This window comes from Leptopilina heterotoma, unplaced genomic scaffold (genome assembly GCF_015476425.1).
Source record: "Leptopilina heterotoma isolate Lh14 unplaced genomic scaffold, ASM1547642v1 Lhet_343, whole genome shotgun sequence".
In the NCBI taxonomy this organism is placed as follows: Eukaryota; Metazoa; Arthropoda; class Insecta; order Hymenoptera; family Figitidae; genus Leptopilina; species Leptopilina heterotoma.
The window spans coordinates 381,674-395,743 of record NW_025111029.1 but is presented as its reverse complement, the minus strand read 5'-3'; the positions used below and the strand labels follow the sequence as shown (position 1 = coordinate 395,743).

The 14,070-nt window shown below is 30.5% G+C and overlaps 1 protein-coding gene across 3 annotated transcripts in view; it reads right to left on the bottom strand.

Annotated features, from left to right (window-relative positions):
• LOC122505140 (membrane metallo-endopeptidase-like 1) overlaps positions 1 to 14,070 on the bottom strand; it is a 40,839-nt gene that overhangs the window by 4,400 nt on the left and 22,369 nt on the right. For all 3 annotated transcript variants that reach the window (XM_043616605.1, XM_043616604.1, XM_043616606.1), the window contains exons 2-16: positions 11,701 to 11,750; positions 11,467 to 11,628; positions 10,997 to 11,080; positions 10,772 to 10,929; positions 10,468 to 10,641; positions 9,564 to 9,662; positions 9,245 to 9,383; positions 9,080 to 9,167; positions 8,811 to 8,901; positions 8,040 to 8,213; positions 7,851 to 7,951; positions 7,627 to 7,694; positions 7,511 to 7,562; positions 7,358 to 7,446; positions 6,017 to 6,102 (exon numbers count right to left, since the gene is read on the bottom strand). In XM_043616605.1, the coding sequence (XP_043472540.1) occupies positions 6,017 to 6,102; positions 7,358 to 7,446; positions 7,511 to 7,562; positions 7,627 to 7,694; positions 7,851 to 7,951; positions 8,040 to 8,213; positions 8,811 to 8,901; positions 9,080 to 9,167; positions 9,245 to 9,383; positions 9,564 to 9,662; positions 10,468 to 10,641; positions 10,772 to 10,929; positions 10,997 to 11,080; positions 11,467 to 11,628; positions 11,701 to 11,750 (1,615 nt within the window). The remainder of the gene's footprint in view (positions 1 to 6,016; positions 6,103 to 7,357; positions 7,447 to 7,510; positions 7,563 to 7,626; positions 7,695 to 7,850; positions 7,952 to 8,039; positions 8,214 to 8,810; positions 8,902 to 9,079; positions 9,168 to 9,244; positions 9,384 to 9,563; positions 9,663 to 10,467; positions 10,642 to 10,771; positions 10,930 to 10,996; positions 11,081 to 11,466; positions 11,629 to 11,700; positions 11,751 to 14,070) is intronic.

Sequence of the window (14,070 nt, the reverse complement as noted above, 5' to 3'; positions counted from 1 at the left end):
ACAATGCGGTTTATGGTCAGGTTTTTGTCACCCGAAATTGATCCGGAAAAATCCGAACTCTATACGGTTTGTGAACAACTAGTGAAACCGGACTTGGTTTGGTGAAGTCCGAAATTAATCAGTCAATTTTAACTAGTGAATCCGGAATTAGTCCGAAACAGTCAAAAATTAGTCTGGACAATTTAGTGAATGTTAATAAAAAAATAATTATACAAGTTACACATATTAATTATTATTACTTTATGGTACATTCAACTTATTTTTCGATTTACCTATCGCAATTATATTTACATTAACTTAAAATTTCTAACGCTTGGGGATTTGAACCTACACCTATCTAACATTATAACGCACCGAAATCGAATACACTAACCACTATACCACGCTCGCATGGGAGTTCAAATTCTTAATAGAATTTATCAAGTGCCACGAAAAGAAATGACAAGAAACTAACACATAGTCAGTGTTAATTTTAATATTGAAACAAGATAACTAATAATACTAGTAAATTTGTAAAAACAAATTGACTGCAAAATTAAATATTTTATTTACCATAAGTAAATACCCTGAATAAAAAGTGGGAACGATTTCGGACTAATCCGGAATTTGTCAGCAACAGTATACGGATTGTGAAGTTTTTTTTACCATGAATTAAGTTTGAAATCAATACCGTTTTTTATAACTATTGAATCCGTAATTAGTCCGGTTTAGTCTGCAGTTAGTCAGATCATATGCGACTAGTAAATGCAGAAGTAATTCGCTTGGTTTAACCAGTGAATCCGCATCTAATCCGAAACAGTCTGCTTATTGACAGGTTTTTGTCGCTCGGAATTTGTCCGGATAAATTCAAACTCAATGCGGTTTGTGTATAACCAGTGAATCCGGAATTAGTCCGATCTAATCCGAAGTTAGTCTGATAATACGCAACTTGCAAATATGAAATTATTAAATCCGGAATTAATCTGGTTTTTGTCCTACGAAATTATAATTATAGTTTGAATTTATCTGCATTTATTTATTTAATTTATCTGTTTTTAATACACAAATACAATATTATACCAAATTCATTCTGGATTATGTCTTTGAATTGGATTGAATATGGATTGTTTTGAACTGTCTGTGGATTGTATATATTTACAAATTCTTATAATAATAAGACTTATTTTCGGACTGTGGTGTTTTGATCAGATATATTATTCGGATTGATGCTGACTATTACCGGATTCTTTGCATACAGATTTTGGATTGTTCCATACTTGTTTCGGATTAAATCTTTTAACTGGATTAAATTCGGATTATTGCGGACTGAATTCGTATTCTTCACATATTGATTTCGGATTATTTCGTATTTATTTTAGATGAGTTTTTTGACGGACATAATTTCGAATTGTTGCGTAATAATTAAGGAACATAATTCATAGACATTTAAGATTACTCCAGACGAATTTAGGATTCACAATTTCACTCGGATTGATGTTAGATTAACGCGGATCATTTTCGTACAATTATCGGACTAATCCACACTAATTTACCAGCATTTAATTTGGATTAATGCGAAATTTTTACCAGGGATGTAATATGATTCGGGTGGCTGTCTATTACTGAATTCTTAGCATACATATTTCGGATTATTTCGTATTTGTTTCGGATTATGTCTTTCAATTGGATTTAATCCCAATTGTTGCAGACAATTTTTGGATTCGTTACATACAGCTTTTAGATTGTTTCGTACTTCTTTCAGAATAGGATTTTGCCACACTTAATTTCAAATTTTTGCGGACTAATACCGGATTTCTTGCTTACAGAGTTCGGATTGCTCCGGACATTTTGCGGATTAAGTTTTTTAACTAGATTAAACTCGGATTGTTGCGGACTGATTCCGTATTCTTTACATATTGATTTCGGATAATTCCGTACTTATTTCAGAAGTATTCTTCACGGGCCATAAATTCGGATTGTTGCGGACTAATTACGAACTGAATTCGTAGACATTTAGGATTACTCCGGAGTGTTTTCGAATTCAGGTTTTTGTTCGGATTGATATCAGACTAGCGCGGATCATTTTCGGACCTTATTCGTACAATTTTCGGACTAATCCGTACTAATCTGTCCGTATTTAATCCGGAATTAGTCCGAAATTTTTACCAGGGTTGTTACGAGGTTCGGGTCTCTAACCTAATTTTTATTGCTCAAAAGTTTTGCAATTTTAAAATTTCAAGTAAAATGAATATAAATTCAAAATCTAGAAATCTCCACGCAATTACAAATATCTAAAATTTATTATAAAAAACCTTTTTTTTAAGGAAACTGTAACGTATCTCGAAAACCGTAATTGTTAAATAAAAAAGGATATCATTTTTGAATTTAAGTTCTAAAGAATATACTGCATGCATAATAAGAGCATATTGTTAGATGAATTCTAAGTCGATGAAAAACAAGTATAATGTTTAAATAAATATGAATATAAACAAATAAAAAGATTTCCCTTCAATTTTATGACGGTCAGTTAACCTTTTTCCGCAGGTAAAAAAGGGTGTCGACTTTGTATAAAAAACCTGACTACTTTTGAAGCTTTCTGATTAAACATGACTCAAGCCTGACGTTCTGTGGCTGCAATCGTAACAAATGCAGCCTAAAAACGTCAAAGATTCTGACTAAATTTCTGTCGTTTTGTGATTTTATTTTTAGTAGGGGAATCATGACAACACATCAGAATTCTGATTATTCGTCAGATTTTCAGACGCTTCTTCTTGACTCTGATAATTTGTCATTTCTCTGATTATTTCTGACAGAATTTTTAGAATGGATTTGATGTTTTGTGAGAACTCTATCAGCTTCTCACTTCACTTCACAAACCAGGCTGACCATACTTGAAGCGTATCTTTTAATTTCTTCAAAATGAAGTTTCTGAGAATAAATTTTAGATATTTGGAATCATGAAATATCACAGATTTTGAATTTTTAAATTATAAACTTCAATTAGTTAAATTAAACAAATTTCAAGTCATAAAATTTTTGTTTAAAAAATCATAAACCTTCAGAACATTGCCTTTTTTTGCCCACTCGACTCAACTCAGTCACAATGACCAAATTGATACGCACCTTTCTTTAACAATAGATTTTCCGAATCTATTGTGATGATTTAAAAACAAGAATTTTATAACTTAAAAATTCTGCATTTTAACTAATTCAACTTTGTAACATAAAAATTTAGAATCTATGGTATTTTACGATTCCAAATATCTAAAATTTATTTTAAAAATCTTTTTTTTAATTATCACCCAAACCTTATAATTTATTTTAACAAATGTTTTTTTTAAAAAATGTTAGATATTTGGAATCGTAAAATACCATAGATACTAAATTTTTATGTTACAAAGTTGAATTAGTTAAAATGCAGAATTTTAAAGTTATAAAATTCTTGTTTTTAAATCATCACAATAGATTCAGAAAATCTATTGTTAAAGAAAGGTGCGTATCAATTTGGTCATTGTGACTGAGTTGAGTCGAGTGGGCAAAAAAAGGCATTGTTCTGAAGGTTTATGATTTTTTAAACAAAAATCTTATGACTTGAAATTTGTTTAATTTAGCTAATTGAAGTTTATATTTTAAAAATTTAAAATCTGTGATATTTCATGATTCGAAATATCTAAAATTTATTCTAAGAAACTTCATTTTTAAGAAATTAAAAGATACGCATCAAGTATGGTCAGCCTGGTTTGTGAAGTGAAGTGAGAAGCTGATAGAGTTCTCACAAAACATCAAATCCATACTAAAAATTCTGTCAGAAATAATCAGAGAAATGACAAATTATCAGAGTCAAGAAGAATCATCAGAAAATCTGACGAATAATCAGAATTCTGATGTGTTGTCTTGATTCCTTATTATTTTTTTAGTAGGGAAAGCAGAATTTCGTGAGTGCGAGAGAGATAGTCAGATATTATCACTATCCTTTCCACTCTCACGAAATTCTGCTTTGCATTGTGTTTTCTGCTCAGCATGGGACTGCACCCTCAGTTAATAGAAACTCGGGGGTTTTCAGGGTTGCCATTTTGAATTTCGAAAATCTGACTTCAGATTCGTAATCAGCGATCCTGAAACCCCCCAAGTAACAAATTATATACAAATTTGAGCAATTTTGAAATAAATGTCCGTCATTTTGAATTTTGAAAATCTGACTTTAGATTCGTAATAAACGACTCCAAAAAACCCCTGTGTAACAATGTTCAATAAAGTTCACTGGCTGGGTTTCTCGGGGGCACGACAGAATTAAATACACACTTATTTCAAATAAAATTATTTCTTGATCATTTACCAAACCCCGTTTACCAAATTTTAAATACCTTTAGAAGATTCATCTATATATATACAGTAAGAAAAGCTATCCGTCAGTCATAGGAAAGTATGGGAATCGCATAAGTACGGAAGCGCCTACCCGCCACCTCGAGGCACTGAGGCATAAACTAGTGGTAAAGCAGTTTTAGCGAGGCATACACGCATATAGGCCTGTAGGCCTACTTGCCTTTGTGCTTTGTTCATGTTTTGTTAGTGGACTGACAATTTTGACAAAGTTAAAATTATAAATATTCAATACTTTTCAAACAAAAATTTTAAATAGTTTTAACCTATTCGACACATTATAAGTGATATATGTAAAAAAATAAATATATTTTGTGAAATTTATTTGATTTCCTTTGCGACAAGGTAAGTTACATTATGCATAATTTTAAGGTTATGGTTGTGTTTGTTACATGTGATGAATTTTATTTATTATTGATTAAATTATTATTATTATTATTTTAATGTACTATGAAAAATTACATTTTCATTGAAAAAAGTGTATGTAGAATGTGGAATTTATTATTAAAATTTTCCAATATAACAATAACATGAAGTTGTGTTCTGTTGAGAAGTGAAACTTTTAATAGGAAAAAAATTTTAATTTGACCAAAAAATTTTTAAAATACATTTTGGAAATAGAGAAACTTAAAAGTAGGATAAATGCATCAATTGTCGAGGGCGTACCATTTGTCGAGTAAACAAATTAAATTTTTTTATATAAACATTGAATCACATAGAAAATGTAAATAATGATAAATATTATTATTATTATTATTATTAATAAAATTCATCACATGTAACAAACACAACCATAACCTTAAAATTATGCATAATGTAACTTACCTTGTCGCAAAGGAAATCAAATAAATTTCACAAAATATATTTATTTTTTTACATATATCACTTATAATGTGTCGAATAGGTTAAAACTATTTAAAATTTTTGTTTGAAAAGTATTGAATATTTATAATTTTAACTTTGTCAAAATTGTCAGTCCACTAACAAAACATGAACAAAGCACAAAGGCAAGTAGGCCTACAGGCCTATATGCGTGTATGCCTCGCTAAAACTGCTTTACCACTAGTTTATGCCTCAGTGCCTCGAGGTGGCGGGTAGGCGCTTCCGTACATAAGTCTGTCTCACTCCCACTCATAGGATATGACTGACGTGGTAGGTTTTCGTACTGTATACTCATTATAAGCTATTAATGGTGTTCCGCAGTGATCGCCTTTTAAAAATGGCTGCTCAAATGTATACTTGATTTGAAAATGATTTTTCTCCCAATTCGGGCAGTTATTGCAAAATCGGAGAAAGTACAAGATATCCTGAATATTTTATCTTTCATTTGCGCGCAAGAAGTAAAAGATTTGTTTAGATTTACAACGACAGAAAGTAAAATAGGAAAAAGTTAAACAAATGCGCGATACATAAAATTACTACCAGAGGGCAGCACTTCTTGCGCGCAAATGAAGGATAAAATATTCAGGATATCTTGTATTTTCTCCGATTTTCCAATAACTGCCCGAATTGGGAGAAAAATCATTTTTAAATCAAGTATACATTTGAGCAGCCATTTTTAAAAGGCGATCACTGTTTGAAATTGCGCAACACCGTTAACTCCTTCAGTTTAGAACATTTATTTATACATTAATTATTTATTGGGAACAATAATTACGTCATTAAGTTGGTCGAATTGGTTTTCAAAACATTGCCATTTATTAGTCATTATCTCATTGAAATGATCAAGATTTTGAGGTTGATCTGAAAATAATAGATTATAATTGAAGGATTTCATCGGAATAGCAACAAGAATTACAATAGTTAAGGATCACTTCTTCGGGGAACTTTCCATGTGGTTAAGTAGAAGTTTAATTTAAATTTTATAACCAACTTTCTAATCTTCTATTCTCTATTGAAAGTACCCACATGGGATCCTACATGGGATCTTAAGTGGGTTCTTATACAAAAACCTGTATAAAATCCCAGATCCCACGTAAGAATCCACATGGGATCCCATGTAAAAGCACATGTATATTTGGGACACGATTTGAAGCAGGAATTCATGTGGGAATTTGAGTTTGTGTATCTACATAAAAATCCACATGAATTCTTATGTGAGAATACATAAAGAATTCCATAAAGGATTTCATATGGGTTTTCATGTTTCATATATAAGATTTCACATAGGATTTCACAAAAGATTTGATATGTTATTAAATTAGGGATACATTGTGAGAATTTTCAAAGGATTAAAAATTATTTAATTAAAAATTAAATAATAAATTGTATTAGCATGTCAAATCATCACCCAATGGGAAATAGCCATTAGGCTGGAGTCCCATGACAGCGCTTTGTAACTAGGCCATGAGTGTGAGAGAGATACAGATATATAGGTTTACTCTATTTGCACTCATTGCCTAATTACAAAATGCAACGCAAAACGCTGCCATGGGACTCCAGCCTTAGTCTACCATTGGTGCATTAATGGCCCAATATTGAGAGCCATTGGTTTTCTCTAGGTTTATTATTGGCACCCAATAATGGACCACTAATGGTAAAATCGTGGGTTGTTCACGCCGATGCCAATAATTGGCAACCATTAATGGCCCATTATTAGGCCAATAATTAAATAATCATTAAGCCATTAGAAAACCATTAATAAAAAAAAATTTATTAACTTTTATTAAATAATAAATTTATTTATTTAATAATTATTTTATTTATTATTATTATTTATTATTAAAAATATTAATTTTTTTAATTAATTATTTTATAGAAATGGTTATTATTTTCTATCACATCGAAATGTAAATAACCCACATGAATTCCTGCTTCAAATCGTGTCCCAAATATACATGTGCTTTTACATGCGGGATCCCATGTGGATTCTTACGTGGAAACTGGCATTTTATACAGGTTTTTGTATAAGAACCCACGTAAGATCCCATGTGGGTACTTTCAATAGGGTTTAAAGTTTCATATGAATATGAATTAGTTAATAAGCGTATATACTTACATCCAAATTCTGGTAAAAAACGCGTATAATCGAAAGCATGAGAAATTTCATGACCTATTATAAATCCTATTCTTCCGAAGTTGTAAGCCCTATTGAAATTAATTATTAAATATGAATTATGTTTATGATTTTTCTTCTTAAATATTAACTTACACTGGTGCATCCCAGTAGAACAAGGGTGGAAACAAGAATGCAAGTGATATCACTAAAATAAAAGAAACATATTTTTTATTTTCTTTGCGTGCCTTTTTTTTGCTGATTCAACTTACCCATTATATTTCCACGACTCATGTAGAATGCATTCATTTCTATATCCCTCTTACTTCTTCTATTTAACCTATACATTTTTATTAAATAAGTAATATTTTTAGTTTTCAAAATTCTACTTATCATATTTTTATATTAGGAAAAAAAAATTGATAAAAGTTATATTATACTTTTGAATTGTCTGTGTTGACAAAAGTTTTTATTGACATTGAGTTTATATTTTTACCTATTTCCTTTTGTGGTAACTAAAAACAAATTGAATTTGTTTACTGTTTGGGCTTTCTTATAATTGAGCCAATTTTGCACAGCAACAGGAGTAACTTCAAACTGTAAAAATTTAAATATTAAGGTATTTAATAAATTTATAATATTTACTATTTGTTAGTATTAAATTTATACAAAATTTGATTTTCACCGTATATGAAGTTAATTCTATCTCGTTTTTTATAATAGGAAAATTCATTTTGCTTTGGTAAAGCTTTATTTGTCCCGCCACACGCATTGCTTTTTCTTTTAAGCCATCATCCAACCAACTATTACCAATTTGTTTTATCAATTCGATTTGTAATTTTTTAAGTACTAGTAGTAACTATTGCAGTGATAAAATTATAAATATTTATTTATCATTATTAGATTTTAAATAGATGTAATACGAAAGTCTTAGTATCTACTACAATATCCCACAAAGCACCGAAACTTTTCTAAAAATTTTATTAGTTTTACTTACAAACTTCGAAGTATTCACATGCAAAGTTTAGTAGAAATTGTTTAAAGATTTAAATGTCCCACTTCAATAAATGTTTTGCGTGAAACTTTCCTGAAAATTTAAAAAAAAATTTCGCCTAGGTACTGTATATAAGCGAAAATTTAATTTAAATTTTCAGGAAAGTTATAAACTACATTTTCGCTTGTAAGAGAGAAGTCGAAAATTTAAATTAAATGTTCAGGTAAGTTTTAAGCTAAATTTTTAGAAAAATTTGCCGATAAAGATTTATTGAAGTGGGACATTTGAATCTTTACTCAATTTTCACTAAACTTTGCAAGTAAATCTTTAATAAATTTTTAGAAAAGCTTCGGTGCTATGTGGCTACTGTTAATTCAGTTTAAAAAGCTTCCGTTCAAATTTGTAATATTATTATGTAATTTTTTAATTAATCGCTATGTTTTAACTCTGATCTTAACTTACGAAAGAAAACTTTCTAGAAATATATTCTTTGGGAGCCAGAACATTATAATACCCTTCTGTTAATGGCATTTTCAAGATACAAGAGTACGATCTATTTTAAGAAAGATTCTTATTAAAATTATTAATTATATATAAAGAAATGAAAAACACATGCACAGAGAAACATTTTTCATTAATATTTCATAAAAACCTGCGGCCAGAAGAAAATATTAGGCTACATTTTTATAATTTATCAAATTTAATTTTTATTGAAACTTTTTTCTCTATACCTTTCCTTATGATTCATTCTTTGTAACTTCTTTGAAGTAAAGTACATTACATCATCATTTGCTTCAAAATTGTACTGCAAATATCGAACTGAAAAATTATTTATTAATAAAAAAATATACTTTACTAATGAAAAATAAATTTTATTCCTCATCAAATGCAATTACCGATTACGCTATGTTGTACAGAACTCAATATTTCACATAAATGTTTTAAATACGACCAATCAATTTCTACCTCGTGCGATGTTTCAAGAGTACCAATATTACCTCCCGAAAGTTGTTGAAGAAATTGTAACCAATCTATCTAATAAATATAAACAGACAAGCATAATACAACAATAATCAAGTCAAAAAACCACAAAAAAACTAATTTGTACAGAAGGCAAAACATTCTCAAATTCAAATTTAGAATGTAGACAAGCATTTTTTATATGAAAAAGTAAAAAAAATCATTTTCAGTTCAGAAAGTATTTTATAAATTTACCTTAGTTACAGAGTTCAATGAAGGACAAGTATCTTCATACATTTTTTGAAATCTTTCAATAGTGACTGGAATCAATGGAAGTGATTGACTATAAACCAGCTGTGAAATTAATTTTCAAAATTAAATTTTAGTTATAAGCCCAGTAAAAAAGGCAGAATTGACAGTGAGCGAATACAATTGGCGGTGAGTTTCTGCCAATATGTTTTCGAGTGAAAACCGTATTGGGGGCATTCTGATAATCCTGCTTTCACGCAGTCAATTATGTCCTCTTGAATCTTTCGATTTCACGTTTATTAACTCGATTTGGCATTTTAATCAAAAAGACTGATTGATTTAATATGTAAAAATGCTGATAACGAAAAGGAAATATAAAATTTTGTTAAAATGTAAGGCTGCGGTTACACCTCTGCAGGCAGCCTGCCTGCCTGCAGGTTGTGTCATGGTAACGTACAAGAGTAAGAGAGTCAGTGACTTCAAACTTCTCCCTTACTCTCGTTGCTCCTGCCTGCGCAGGCAGGTAGCCTGCAGAGGTGTAACCGCAGCTTTAATAAATGAAATTTGATAAACTGTTGGTCCATTACCATATGATTAAGAGTATTTTCTAGATAAGCGATGTGACTTATACTCACAGCGCCCTCAGCGCGAACGTCGAAAGCTCCCTAAATCACATTATGGTAATAGATGAACAGTACACAGTCGAGTCGATCAATAAACGTGAAATCGAAAGGTTTCAGAGGACAGGATTGGCAGAATGCCCCCAATACGGTTTTCACTCGAAAACGTATTGGCAGAAACTAACCGACAATTCTATTCGATCACTGCCAATTCTGCCTTTTTTACTGGGAGATCAAAACCTAAAATTTGACTACTTATCTTATTTAATTATATTTTATCGTAATTTTACCTTATTTATAGATGATAAAAAATTTTTAAAAGTTCTTTTGAAGCTGGAAGTTTTTGGTTGTTTATCATTATACCACATATAGGAGGCATTACTGTTTAAATACATGTCTAGGAATGACCTTTGCATCTGTGAATATGGTTTACTGTTTGATATCGTCTGAGATGGTCTAAGAATCTAGAAAAATGAAAGTTGTATTTTAATTTACAAATATTTTAGAAAATACAGTAAACACGAAACAAATATTTATTATAACCAAAACTTAACATAAAATTTTTTGCTTTAAATATGAAAAACAAGATCTTACTTGCAGTTCTTTATGGGGACCTAATGTAATATGAAAAAGAGAGATTTCACCAATTTTATTAGCATAATATTCAGCTACATCTTGCCACTCTGGTCCAGCATTCTGACTTTCTCTTACCATATTTTTATACAGTCTTTTTCCTTCTTCAAACGAATGACCTGCAATACATTTTAATAATGACCCCAAACAGGGATTATTATCCTTATAATATTTATTTACACTAACCTGTATCCATGCATGCATGATAGAATGCTTTTTCCTTTGAAAGTAATTGCTTATTAATATAATTATGCTGATCTTCTAAAACTGCTATAATAAAAAACAATGAAAAATATAAAAATTAAATAAAAATTTAATTCAAGTCCCTACTGATGGGGACATGAAATTTTAACTACTTGAGTATTTTTGAAGTTATAGAATATGCCTAAATTTTTTTAACAAAATTGATATCATCTCACGGAAAATTGTGATTTATACCCGTGGAATCCTTGGGGCTGTCCATAAATTACAAGATATTTTTTGGAAAATTTGACCCCCCCACTCCCCCTCGTAAGATATTTTACATACATTAGCGCCATTTTTCCTATTGTTCGTAAGATCTTGCTGACCCCCCCCCCTCCCCCTAAATGTCTTACGTAATTCTTGGACGGCCCCCTTCCTCAACAGAACATAAAATATTCTTTTGTTTGACTTACTTTTAATTTTATAGATCATACTATCTTTTGATATTTCATCATTATCCCAAACATCATAATGCTCAGGTCTTATAAAAGTGTTATTCCAGTTACCACAAACGTAGTCATAAAAATTTTCACAAGGATCTTGGTTAATGTCAATCGCATATTCTAGAAGTCTTGCTATTAATGCATAATTATATAACTTATTTATTTTTGCAAATTTATCATGTTGTTTATAATGTCTATACTTACCAAGCTCATCTGAACTCATATCGTAACTGGAAACGAATGTCAATGCAGATCTAGAAATAAATATAAATTTTCGTTTTTATTTAAATATTACATTGATTAATTATTTTAACTTTTGTCAACGCTTGTTATACCTCACTATATGGTTCCGATCGAGAAGTGCTTGGCGCAAGAACGGTGGGCATAGTGGCCTAAGGAAACAGGAGGGCAACAGGGCGTTGGAAGTACCACAGATCATCGTGGACAGGTGGAGAGAAGAGGATGCATGAGCAGTGTTACAAGTTAAGCTAGCTGCATTTCTGTCTTTAGTAATAGATATGTTTTCGTTGCCTGCACTAAGTGTAACTTTTACACCACCTCAAGAGTAGGTGCAGAAAGTGTAGCGAAATGTATGGTAAAATTGCGTCACATCCGGCAAAGAGAACAGAATAGTGCAGGTTAGGTGTTAAAGTGTAAGAAGTGCAGGCAACGAGAACATACCTAATAGGTATGTTTTCGTTGCCTGCACTTCTTACACTTTAACACCTAACCTGCACTATGCTGTTCTCTTTGCCGGATGTGACGTAATTTTACCATACATTACGCAGACGCAGTCATTCGCACACTTTTTAAAACCTATTGGAGAAAGGCCTTTACAGGCAACGAAAACGTACCTATTGCTTCTGCGAATGACATTACTAACTATAAAGGTACTGCCACAGCTCTCTATCTACAGTTGCCTGCGCAGGCAGCCGGGCTCAATTAGGCGGCACATTTAAATTAATATTAAAATTAAATTAATAATTTTTTATTTTAAATTGTAGAAATTAAATTAAATTGAAGATAATAATAAAAATTATAATAATAATTATTTTTTATTCATTTTTAATAATGATTTTAATTAAAAAGAAAATATTAATTTAAATCTGCCGCCTAATTGAGCCCGGCTGCCTGCGCAGGCAGCTGTAAATAGAGAGCTGTGGCAGTACCTTAACAAAGATCAAGATGAATGCATTAAGCTGCGGGAGGAAGAGGCAGCGTGCATTTCAAGAATGGAAGAAGTGGTCAGCAAGATGCTGAAGTCGCCTGTGAAGTCCAGAGAAATGTCAATCAAATGTATACTCAAATGTCAAATTACAAATGTCATTACTCAAATCAAATGTCAATCGAATGACAATCAAATATATACTCAAAAGCTCAACATCGCTCATACAGGATGTCAAAGAGATCCTACTAAAAGAACTCCAGGTCAAAAAATAGGTCAATTTTGACTTATTTTTAACCTACAGGTCTAATTCTAACGGCCCACTATAGTATATTTATATATAGGTCAATTTAATTCTAAGGGCCCAATGTAGTATATTTATATTTAGGTCAATTTTGACCTATTTTTAGCCTACAGGTCAAATACTAAGGGCACCCTATAGTATATGAGATATTCCACGCCAAACCAACATATCGTAAAAATTCACATTTTTGATTTGGCTTTAATATTTTTTATCTTTTAGTACTAGTTGAAAAAGAGCTTTACGATTTTTTTCAAATTTTTTTACCCAGCCGTTTACAAGATATGAATTTTTCAAAATTTTACGTTTTGAAAAAAAATTTTTTTTGAATGCTCATAACTTCTACAAATGTGGATCAATTTTAAACTTTCTTATATGAAAATTATTTGTTTTTTCCTGAACTTTTCGAAAATTTTATGAAAAAAATTTTAAAAAAATTTTTTATTGCATTTTTAAAAATTGTAAGATTAAAATTTAATTTTTAAATCTGTTTGTATCCTTCGATTTTTCTTTTTAAAAATTCAAAAAAAACTACTTCCTTCTACGCAAATTTTAAGCCCTGTCCCGTCGTGGGAAAATGATTTTTACTATTTTTTCAGAATTTTTTTAAATTATCGAAACCCAGTAAGAAGTATGGAATTGAGAAGAATTGGACATTTTTAATTTTTTACAGAAAATGTTAAATTATCAATTTTTTTGAATTCCGTTTCTGTCCAATTCCTATGTATTCCTTTTTGAGTCAAAGATTTCTTGAAAGTGAATTCCAATCAATTCCGTTTTAATATTTCTTTAATTTTTAAATTTTTGTGAATTCCGGAATACTGTATGATACTCGGTAAGTTCAATTCCTGTCTATTCTGTTTTAATATTTTAATTCCTTTGAAGTTTGCAACACTTTGAGATAAGTGCTTCTAAAATTCGGTAGTCATAGTACAGTTTAAATAGCTGAGCGGACAAGCTGTTTGTCTCCGACAATGAAGCTTGAGGGTTCACATCTTCGAACCGTCAAATCTTTTTTCCGCTTAAAATATTAAAACGGTATTCAAAAGAATAAACTTACCTTCTTTTCGGCTTCTCCAAATGAAAATGAAAAGAATTGGTCACAAAC